Consider the following 11,628-nt stretch of genomic DNA (forward strand, 5'->3'; position numbering starts at 1 on the left):
AGCTCAGCACTGAGTGGGTCCTGACCAACAGCAAGGCTGAGCCCCAAATCCTGGAAAATAAATACTGCGCTCCTGCCGATAACGAGAGTTATTGATTTTTATCACTGTTGCTTGTTTTCTGCCCTTTCACTTTGTTGGCCTCTCATCAGAGGCCAGTTAGGAAAACAGAGCAGTGGTTGGACCTGAGCAGGCAAAAAAAACCCGACAACCCACCTTCCCACCTGGTGTGAAGAATAGTGCCCACATCTCCTCCTTTGCATGAATTCAGGTAAACGGGTCCCATGCAAAGGGGGATGCTTGCTCTAAAGCAACGCCCAGCAGTGAGGCCAAGTCTCGAAAGAGTGATGGTGAAATTATTTTGCTGACTCTTCCAAAAGAAAGTTGCTGGAAAAGTCTTCTCCGGTGGCCACTTTTGAGACAAAACTTCACTGTTTCAAATCCGAGGGGTTAAAGCACAGAGCGAGTTGCTCTTTGACAGCTATGTCTGAGTCATTCCCCCCAAAATAAAACCAAAAGTAGCCTGGAATTGCCGTATGAAGGAGGAGGGATGTGTTGCATTATCACCACATGCTAAATCTTCCTGCTCCCTCTGCTTTAAGGCCCTGACAATTGTTCTTTCCGAGCTGGACGTAGCCAAGACGTATGAGCTGTCTGGAAAATGCTGAGTCTGCATTCAGGCTCCTTCCTCCAGCCCCATGCGGGTTGGTTTGCTGCTGGACAGAAGCGATAGGGCTTGGGGGAGAAACACTGAAAAAGAGGTTGGACTAAGTCTATATTCTTCTTTCTTTCTCTGCTGCTGCTTTACTTGATGGTTGCAGCGGAGGTGAGTCAGTTCTTGGAGCCTGTGTTGCAAAGATAAGCTGCCAAAATGCAATAAATCACTTATGTTCAACATGCAGAGTTGACGGAACATGGGGCTAGAAGTGGCTTGCGCCTTCGGGAAAAGCATGGTTTAAACGGTGGAATGGACCTCAAAAAATCAGCTTTTGGTTTGTTGTTTGTTGTTTGTTTGTTTGTTTGTTTCCTAATCCACCGTGGCATGGCCATACCTTTCTGTTTGCAAACAGCCCAGGGCTGGTCTTCACTCTGTTGCGGTTGCTGTAGTGTGTCCAAGGTGCGTCGTGTCACTGTTATTAACAGTTTGAGACGCTCTGAGCTGACTTGCTGCAGCGATTTGCACAAAGTGCCAGCAGAGCTGCAGACAAACCCCGGCTTGGTCTGTCCCCTCAGCTGTGCGCTGGCATTGCCACTGGGGTTACGGGCTCGTCGAAATCCGCAGTGTGATGGGCAAGGCTGAGACTAGGGTTTTAAGGTGAAATCAGTGAATTTAAGCTGCTTTTCTTTGGAGCTTGCTTAATGAGGTGGCTCTTGCTGCTCCCTGTGGGTGGTGGTGATGTCCCCTGGGGACCACCGGCTGCGACGTCTCAGGGGCCGGGGACACTTCAGAGTTGCTTTGAGGTGGGATCAGAGGATGGTTTTTCCAGCGCTGCCATAAGACGAGACGCAACCTGAAGAGCATCCTGCTGGACCAGGACCTCAGGAGTCCTCGGTGTGGACGTGGCAAAAAGGGTATTGGAGGCCAGGATTCCAGCAGTATGAAGTGAAAAGGAGTGACAACAAATCCCCAAACTTCCTTTGAGCTGCATCAAACCCAGTGGGACCAGCTAACATCGCACGGGGGTGGTTCTGACTGCTAAATGGTCTTATCTTGCTCTGTTGCTCTTGTCCTCGTTCTTCTCCCTCTCCGGTGGCCTTTTTCCCTCCCCAAGGGCCTGTTTAATCTTATTTCAGCATCCAACAGGAGTGGAGGGTCTTGCAGGCACTAAAGCCCCATCCGCTCCTGTTTGGGGACCACAAGTAACATCAGCCGTGGGCTGTGTGGGAAGTTTCTCGCTAACACAACCACCGCTCGCTCTCGTTTCAGCTGTGCAGAACGAGCGCGACAGGATCAGCATCCGCAGGAGCAGCTACGAGGACAACGGCTCGCTCTCCATCAACGTGCTCACCCAGGCCGAGGCCATGGCACAGCAGGTACGAAACGTGGGGACAGCCCTCCAGACGAGTACGTGGCCTTCAGGTCTTCCCTACGGGCTTGGGAACTTGGCTAAACCAACCAGGGCTGGATCTTTTTCTGCCCTTGGATGGCCCTTGCGCAAAGAAATAGGGAAGAAAATGCATTAGAGATATCCAAAAGCAGACCTGAAAGAAAAAAAAAATAAAATCTGAAATACCAAGGGCTGGGGGATGTTGCAGACCCTGGGTCCCCTCTGCCCCCAGCCAAAATTGTTGCTGCACCCCTAAAAACCCATTCCACTGAATACAGAAGTTTATCCCTCTTGGCTGCACACTCTGGCCTGCTCAGAGCATAATGTTCCTGTTATGGTCAATTCTATCTTTTCTTGCAACTTGTTTACCAGGGCAACAGTTTTAGGGGAGAAAAATACAGCAAACAAAATTGCTGGGCTTCAACTAACACTGACTGCTTTCTTATTTCATGTTCCACAATGAATTTCACCCTGCGCATCCTTTGAATTCTTATGCAAATATCCTTTCTCCACTGAAACGTACGGTCCAGATGTTGCATTTGACATGCAGCAATGCGTCCGCTTCCTTTTCAAAAATTATTATGCTTTAACCCTCTCCCCTCTGCTCAGCTCTCTAGGGATTGAAATGATATTTTGTGTGCCGGACAGCAACTGGAGGGAGAAAGGCCAGATGCATTTCATGCGTTTGGCGGGCTTAAATGATTGGTGGGAAGCAGAGACCCAGTGCTGCTGGCTGCTGCTAGGAATGGGAATATTAATCAGATTTTTTGTCCTGAGCCAGACTGGAGAGAGGGCAGGAGGCGGAGGAGGGAGGGGTGTGTGTTGGGACCGAGCACCACCTCGTGGAGGCTTCGCCGTGGGTCGGACAGTGGAGACACAACAGCAAACATCTCAGCGGCTTGTTGAGATCTCCCCATGTTATCAACAAATTGTTGTTATCAAGGGTGCCGAAACAGCACAGATCTGGTCCCAACACAACGCGGACTGTTTCTTTTTCAGTATTCATCACTGAGTCCGGTGCACAGCGCGGACATTGCTATGAAGAAGGTTGCAACCATCAACGATGTGTGTGAATCCATGAAGCAGCAGCTGCTGGTGCTGGTTGAATGGGCAAAATACATCCCGGCATTTTGTGAGCTCCCACTCGACGATCAGGTAAAATGCAAATGCCTCTTCCCTGAAAACCCGCCGCCTTCCATAGGAATTTCCAGCTGCACCTCCAGCAGGAGAATCTGATGTTAACATATAGGTCACTCTATGCAGAGCAATAAGCTATCAGGAGAGAAGGAATAATAAAGGACAAGGGATGAATTAAAAAGAAGTCAAGTAGCCAGAATCCCCCAGAATATAACAGAATTGGTTACTCCAGTCTGCACGAGGACCCACTCAAAAAAGTTTGGTTTTCCCTTTATTGATACCTGATAGTTGAATATAAAAGCCATTTATTTCCTAAGAACTCAAATTACTCAGGCTTCTCTTTGCTTTTTCAGTTGAAAACACCTTTTTACTTAGTTAGCCATGAATGTAGCACTTCTGAAAAGTGAAGATATATTAATAATTTATAGCTCTTAATAGTGCTTTATCTGTAGACTTGATATATCTAAGCAGATACCAAATTTGGCTTAATCTAACAGCAACAGCTCACCGTTCTGTTCTCTGCTTTTCAAACATGATATTATTTCTTTCCTCTGTGCCATCGCCAGGTTGCCTTGCTCAGAGCCCACGCAGGGGAACACCTGCTCCTCGGGGTAGCCAAGCGGTCGATACCATACACCGATTTTCTGTTATTAGGTAAAGCACTGAAATACACTCCTGCTTTTATCATTTGCAGGCTCGAGTCATTGCCAAGTATCCTGCCTGCCTGAAATCCTCTCTGCACTCCTGGGCAGGGTCTGTACGTGTGGCTTGAGACTAAGTGCTGCAAAAGTCTCTGGAGAAGCGTAAAAAAGGAGCAAGCAGATTCAGTGGGACTTTTACAACTGTTCCCTTATTGCTTTGAAATTGTGGATGAGAAACACCCAATATTCAAATGGCATCTCAAATGGCGTTGCTTTGTTTTAGTAACTGAAATTGCCAGGACACAAATCATGAGGTGTTTGGGTGTCGATGCCTAAAAATTTAGCGCAAAGATCTATTAAAAAGCATAGTGCCAATAGGTATTTCCTTTTCATGTAGCTCTTTGTGATCAAAATCACAGGTGGGATTATTCTTGGAAAAATGAGAATACTGACCTTGAAAGCCACACTTGACAGAAAAGAGGGAGGGAGAACTTTATTTTTGGTGGGTTTATTTTAAAACAAAGACGCAACACCACTTGCAAACAGACGCTAGGTACAACAGAGGGTAAACCAGAGCAGAACGTGGAGCAGGCTCTGTGCACAGTGTGGGTGCACTTCAGATAATTAAGGACCAAACAATGAGATCCATGGCTTGCATCTCAATTGTGAATCTGAGTATGAAGCTGCACACTGGAAATCTGCTGCACGTGGGCATGGGGACTATTTGGCAACGTGCCTTGGGGTGACTTCAGGACGAGACCCTGTCCACAGAGCTACAGCAAAAATCTGACAGTGAATTTCTCTTGTCTCCCCAGGGAACGACTTCATCATCCCCATGCACTGCCCGGAGCTGGAAATCGCTCGTGTGGCCACCAGAATCTTGGACGAGTTGGTGAAGCCCTTGCGGGACATCCAGATCGATGACAATGAGTACGCTTGCCTTAAAGCCATCATCTTCTTCGATCCAGGTAAGCTTCCTTCCTGATTGCCAAGCAAGGGGCTTGAAAAGGAGTTGAGGGCTCCCCAATAACCAGGAAAACCCCTCAGCAGCACCTCAGCATTTCACCCTGCCTCTGCTGTAGTGAGTAATGCAGCAGGGACATGTTAGAAGTGATCTGCTCCTGAATACTTTCCTATTTAGCAAGTGTTAATTCCAGCCAGACTGATATGCGAGACTCTGCAGACTCTAGAGGAGTTTTGCTGCTTCTGTAGCTTGGCCTCATCAAAAACCCATCAGTCTGAAATGAGGGAGATGACTATTAAGGACATATATACCTATAGTGAATTATGCATAAGCAAAATGAGTCAACTGAGCAGCAGTTTAGAGCATCCATCAGAGTTCGGAAAGCAGCATTAAAAACCGCAGAGAACTGGACCTTTCAGAGTACCCAGAAATATCAAGGATGTTTGTTAATGCATCGTGCTGGCAGCCAGTACTGACCGAGGGCAGGGCTGATCCGCATGGGATGGAGAACCGGGAAACACACAGAGGCAAACAAAAGCTTGTTTGGAACCTTGTATTATTGTATGCTTGTATTCTCATTCCACAAACATGGGTGTTTCTGTGTCAGCCCAGTTTTCCCCCAAACACTCCTGTTTCTACACACAAAAAACCTCCTCTTGGTATAAAACTCAAGTCCCTTTAGTGTGTGTTGCCCTGTAGCTTGCAGAAGAGATGGGAGAACAATCCCAAATCCAGAACAATGCCCTTTTGTCTTTGGCATCTATTAGCACGGAGAAGTTAGAGCATCTTCTGTCACTTATTTTTTGCTGTGTTCACTGATTTGAAACCGAGATACAGGAGTTTTACAAACATCACGAACTTTGGCTCATAAGGAGCCTGCTGTAAACCAGAGCAAGGGTGTTGTTACCAAATTGAGTTTGACAAATTACCTTCCTGGCTGATCAGTATCTCAGTGAAGCTTTAAATCATCGAGACAGTGAGGTGCTGTGATTTCATCTAAAATGAAAAACTGTGAAGCTCTACAGAAGTGAAACTCATTAATGCTAACAAGTAGTCATGTCCATAGAGTTACATGCTGACGTACAATAATTTCCTTTAAATACAATAATTTACTTCAAAATATCTAATCTTTTGGTATGATAATATCTAAAATGTGGTGCTCGTGGATTCTTTGTAGACAGTGGAGGAAATGGTCCAGTGAGCCAGAAATCTCAGTTTTAGATAGCAGGAGAGGCAGGAGCAGAAAGCTTTAGATCCCGGCACTTCACCCTGCCCAGAACGCACATTTACTTGCTTAAGCAAAACCGGACCAGGGGTCTGTGAAAAACGGGTCGAACACAGGTCAGGGGCAGGTAATCAAGACAAGAATTCGATGCTGCAGCGGGTGTAATTACAACGTATAGACACTAAACCTGCATGGATTTAGAGGCAGTAGTTGGGACTCAAAGTTTTCAGGGGAAAATTCCAGGCCATTCCCTTGGAAGGACAAATACGCTTCAACTTCTAAATCCTTCCTCTTTACTAATGATAATAGCCAGACATATCCATCTGAAGCAAGTTGTTATTTTCTTACTTTTTCCCCTCAAATTCCCCTTTCCCATATGAGATATAACATAGTGGCAACCCAGTGCTAAGCTGTCAGATAAACTTGGAGACTCTGAGAGATAATTGCCAGAGGATCTCTAGCATCTTTTTCCCTCTACAGAGGGTAACACTTTGTGGTTACACGGGCCAGGAATTAACTTCATTTTTCCCCTCCCAGACTGCAAAGGCCTGAGCGAGCCCGGGAAGGTGAAGAACATGCGTTTCCAGGTCCAGGTCAACCTGGAGGACTACATCAACGATCGGCAGTACGACTCCCGAGGCCGGTTCAGCGACATCCTCCTCCTGCTGCCCCCGCTGCAGAGCATCACCTGGCAGATGATAGAGCAGGTCCAGTTCGTGAAGCTCTTCGGTGTGGCCAGGATCGACAGCTTGCTGCAGGAGATGCTGCTGGGAGGTAGGAACCCTGCTGAGAAAAGACAGCAAAGTTATTTTACTTCAAAGCCGTTACATGGTTTTATGTCTGGGTTTGTGTTCTTCTCTGGAGGATGTATGGTAGAGAGAACTTGGTCTTGGGAGGAGGGGTGTGAAGGTTGAGGTTGAACTGCAGCTTGAACATGGGTCCTTCTCACTCCAGTCCAATGCCGAAGACATTTATTTCCAGACTATCTCTGAAAATTGGCTATTAGGAAAAAATTATTCGTTGAAAGGGTTGTCAGGCATTGGAACAGGCTGCCCAGGGCAGTGGTGGAGTCACCATCCCCGAAGGTGTTTAAAAGGCATTTAGATGAGGTTCTTAGGGACATGGTTTAGTGCTAGAGTTAGGTTAGGTTATGGTTGGACTCGATGATCCTGAGGGTCTCTTCCAACTGAAATGATTCTTATGATTCTATGATTCTAAAATCTGATCCAGGGACAGATTTATAGAAAGGGGTACACGCTATGGTGCTTCACACCAGTGGATCACTCGAATTTTATGCAACCTACCAAACTGATGCAGTTTTCAAGAAGCCAACACGTTTTTTTGTTAGCAACATGCAAAAGTTATAACAATATGAGAAACCCTGATAAGAGCACTGATTGGGACACACACAGATGAAGAGTGCAGTTAGTGATTAGCTGAAAGCCCAGCCATCCCAGGAGGTTGTCCCTAAGTGGTGAGAAGGCTGAGAGCAAAGAGGACTCCTGGAGCAGGAGGGAAGAAAAGATGAGCAAGACATTAACCCCCCACCCACAGGGGTCTCCCACATTCTCTGAAAAAAAGAGACTTGTCCCAGAGCATCTGGCTTCTCGGTAACTATGTAAAGAATGGTGTCTTTTCCCCTTTCACTGCAGGAACCACCATTGATCTCCAGTACCAGTCAGGACCTCCCAACCTCAACCTGGAACCGCTGCCAGGACACGTCCTCCCAGGCAACATGAGCTCTGTGATTCACACTGCTCCAGACCGTATGTGTCCATTTCTTATGCTATTAGTGTCAGCATCATGAAGGGACTGGACAGGGGAAGCAGTTAAGGAAAAGACCTTTACATTTATTGATAAATACATTTATTTATAAACTTTACATTTATTTATAAACTTTACATTTATTTATAAATATTTATATTACACTTGAATCAGAGTTCACAGCCCCTTGCCATGCTGACTTCCTTTACTATGCTGTCTAGAAACGTGCTTCCAAAAAAGCAGCTGCGATTTTCATACAATAGCATGATCCAGAGGGATTTAGAGATGCTACTAAACATCACAAGATCCAAAAAAAGAGAAAGGAAATCAAGATTGGTGACGGTGTGTTTCTATGAACACAGGCAGCGCTGGGAAATACCACAAAGCAGCACACACAGTTATTAGTGGCAAGAGTTTCCCTATGTAAAGCATCTCGGTTGCTGTCAACCAGAACACAATACGAGCTGAAAAAAGTAGAACGTGAGTTGCAATTTAACAGCCACTGCCATGTAATTGCCATGTCTTGTACAAAGTGTTGCTTTGCCAGTTACAGTCATCTACCTCTTGTAGCACATTTTGCTATTTCTCAGCCATATAAATGTTGGCATCATGTATTTTTTTTTTTTAACCACCTTGCACTAAGGGATATTAGAGAGATGCTGTGTTCCCTAAATGCAGAGCAGTGGGCAGCGGGTTGATCTCTTCCCTGGTGAGGAGAGAAAAGATTGAAAAACAGTTCGGGGCATTTCCCAAGTGCAAAATCTTGAGAAAAGTTTGTATGTACCTATCAGCCCACCTTGAGCCCTATCAGGAGGAAAAATATGCCTGAACATGCCTGAATTTGGGATGGATCCGCCTGCCCCATCCCCTAAGCTCCTGCTCCTTGGTTCAAAGGATGGTTTGCTGCTTTTATTTGGGCACTGCTGCACTGAGCAGTGCCCAAGTCCATTTTAATTCAGTTACTTTTCTCTCCCACAGCATCTCCTGAAACATCCCTCCCGTCTCCTTCGACAAGCACGGGCAGCGACGACTATAAACTCGGCTCTAGCGCAGGGCCCAGCGCTGTCACGCAGCTCTTGCCTCCCACAGTGATAACCAAGCAGGAGATTTTATAGGGCGAGGTGGGAGGAGAAGCTGGGAGCAACGCAGGAGCCGCGCTGGGAGTGAAACGGGCAAAACACAACAACCCCCTGCCCGTAAACACGTCCGTCGGTCACACTCTGTCCCGTCCATGAGTCCAGCACCAGGTACCCGCCTGCAGCAGGACCTTCAGCACGCGTCTTCCCACCACTCGTTTCACAAGCGATTGGGGTCGATGCTCTTTTCAGTAGGACCAAGACTGTAAGTTACGTGGAGCAGGGTGTCCGATTGCATTTGTCATCACCTAACTCGGTGTGGTCATGACCCTTTCAAAGCGTTCAGCCACTGTCTTCATAAATCCAAATGCCTTAAGCAGCTCCTGGTAATCGCTAATGAGTACAACGTGTCTCGAGTTGTCAGTATGAAAAGGTCTAGTCCTATTAAAAGTTTAATTACACTCCCGTGTTAAGCTTTAGGAAGAATATCTTCATAACCCTTAGCAGCCCAGCGCTTTCTTATTCCACACAGATCGCCCAGCTAACATTTAATGCTGGTCAGCTTTTATTTGTGATCAGGAATGCAAACATTTGGTTATTTTATATAATTTCCAGTATGTCTAGAGTCCAGCTGTGAGTCATTTGATGCATCCCCTACTTTGTGCGCACGTCTAACGCAGCTCCAAGACGGCAGTGAGGATTTCTGCATCAGACGGGGGCTGCTGGGTCTGGCAAAATGCACGATTGGAGGGTGCTTGAAAGGCGGGTGATTTACCAAATCACCACTTTGTATCACCTGCAAACATATTTGGAAGAAGAAAGAGTCATAACCGAAATGCCAAAAAAAACCCCAACCCTTCTCCCAGCACACAGATATACATTAAACTACAGCAAAATTCTCTTTGTAATGTTTGCAACCTAAACTTCAAAGCTTTAAAGTATAAAAACAGGGAGAGGCAGGTCACCTGTGAGGTACGTATTTTAAAAATGTTTATATTTAAAACAGAAGGTGCTTCTGCACTTAACGTAAAACTTAATCAGCAGTAGTTGACCAACTATTAACCGTGTTGCAGCTATTTAAAATGATGCCAATAGATGACTATACAGCCTCAAACTTCCTTAAAGCACGGTCACTGCGTTTCTTGTGGATAAATTGCACCTCGTTAGAAAGCAGACTGCTGGAATTCTACAGAACAAGTCCAACAATCTCCAGCAAAAGCTCTTGAGGGGTTACAGGGTCTCCGGACAATGACGGACAATTCTTAGTTGTACCACACTGCACAAATCTCTCAACTCACGTGCATCCCCGGTCACGGCAAAAATAAGAAGATGCTCCCAGCTCTGGCTTTGTGAGGGCGAATTCACGAATGCTCGTGAGGCACTTGGAGATCCTCAGATGCAGGAGGCTACAGGAACACAATTTTACTGATTGAAAGAGAAGTTGAGAGCATCCAAACCTTCATCAAAAAGGGAACACTTCGTACTCAGGTTACCTTTCACTCGTCCGGGAGGTATTTTTAGAGTTGCTGCTCCAAACCACAAAAGAGATGTGAAAAACTACTGTAGACAGGGTTGAATTTCACCCAGGATTGCAAGGTTTTATTTTTCTACTCTCTGTGATGAATTTGATCTGACATTATATGCTGATAACTGAGATTTCCAACAGCTCTATCTGGAAACCAGGCTCCACTGCGAGCATTCCTGCTGCACGCCAGACGCCGCTGTACTTACCTGACATTGCTTCCAGTTCCTCCAGCACATAGGTTACATTGCTTTTCTAGAAATTAAATGTACATTTCTACTCATTAATGGTAAGAAAATAAAACTAAGGAGGGAAATAAATTCCATATTCTCATATTTCATATGGATAGTTTGCCTTTTTTTTAATTCAAACCCAAGTTTTCAAGTTTCTCTATTGATTTCTCCAAATACCTTAGGGATTTATTTTTCATAAAAAAGAATCACCCATGGCTGCAAATCCCAGCTTTCAGTTGAGACTGATGTAACCTAAGGTATTAACTGATAGAATAAAACAAAATTGCACAGGAACAAGTAGATACCAGACTTGGCCTTCAGTGAGTCTGGTGAAGGTTACAGCAACAATAATGTGTCTGTATTTAGGGCCAGAACAGAGTCACAGCAAAAATCTCTTTCTTATTCCCTCTGGAAAATCAAACCAATATTCTTATGCAAACATGCCTTGGAAGTGACTATTTTATTAGATTTTTGCTTTATTGGAATCACGATTTTGTTAACAAAAGAGGTTCAAAGACATAACATAAAAACATTTTAGGTGCCTAGCAAGATGCCACCTGCCTTGTCAGAAAAACACGAATCGTGCATCTCAGGTAACAGAATCTTACCTGTTTCTCTGTAAGTTATCCATTTTCTTGCCAATTATAACATTTGGCTTAATTAACATTGAGTCTAGGTCTTATTTTAACTTTATCCTGCAATACAGCACTAGGAGAAACTGCAGAAATATTTCAGAGGTGCAGAATTATCAGAGCAGGTAGCAGAGCTTAAAACCCTTAGTAAGCAGAGAAGCATCTTTAATTTGGAGCAGTATCAGTTGTTACCTGATACACATGTACATATAAAATTAGAAGGCAAAGGATGCAAAACCATTACCCTGAAGTTGCTGCAACCTAAATATATGCAAATACACATGTATATGTGCAAAATATGTGACATACAGAGCAGAAGTTAATCAACTAAGACTTCAATTCATTACTTTATTATTATTATTTTTTTTACATTAAAAAAAATTACAATG

General features: G+C 45.0%; 1 protein-coding gene across 5 annotated transcripts in view; it reads left to right on the plus strand.

Annotated features, from left to right (window-relative positions):
* The window catches only part of LOC135992239 (hepatocyte nuclear factor 4-beta-like), a 63,595-nt gene extending 52,049 nt beyond the window's left edge, over window positions 1-11,546 (plus strand). For all 5 annotated transcript variants that reach the window (XM_065641259.1, XM_065641262.1, XM_065641258.1 and 2 more), the window contains 7 exons: window positions 1,925-2,031; window positions 3,045-3,200; window positions 3,749-3,836; window positions 4,639-4,791; window positions 6,550-6,786; window positions 7,665-7,778; window positions 8,755-11,546. In XM_065641259.1, coding sequence (XP_065497331.1) covers window positions 1,925-2,031; window positions 3,045-3,200; window positions 3,749-3,836; window positions 4,639-4,791; window positions 6,550-6,786; window positions 7,665-7,778; window positions 8,755-8,891 — 992 coding nt within the window. In that variant the 3' untranslated portion in view covers window positions 8,892-11,546. The remainder of the gene's footprint in view (window positions 1-1,924; window positions 2,032-3,044; window positions 3,201-3,748; window positions 3,837-4,638; window positions 4,792-6,549; window positions 6,787-7,664; window positions 7,779-8,754) is intronic.
* Window positions 11,547-11,628: the final 82 nt, after the last annotated feature.

The sequence above is a fragment of the Caloenas nicobarica genome, chromosome 9 (genome assembly GCF_036013445.1).
Source record: "Caloenas nicobarica isolate bCalNic1 chromosome 9, bCalNic1.hap1, whole genome shotgun sequence".
Classification (NCBI taxonomy): domain Eukaryota; kingdom Metazoa; phylum Chordata; class Aves; order Columbiformes; family Columbidae; genus Caloenas; species Caloenas nicobarica.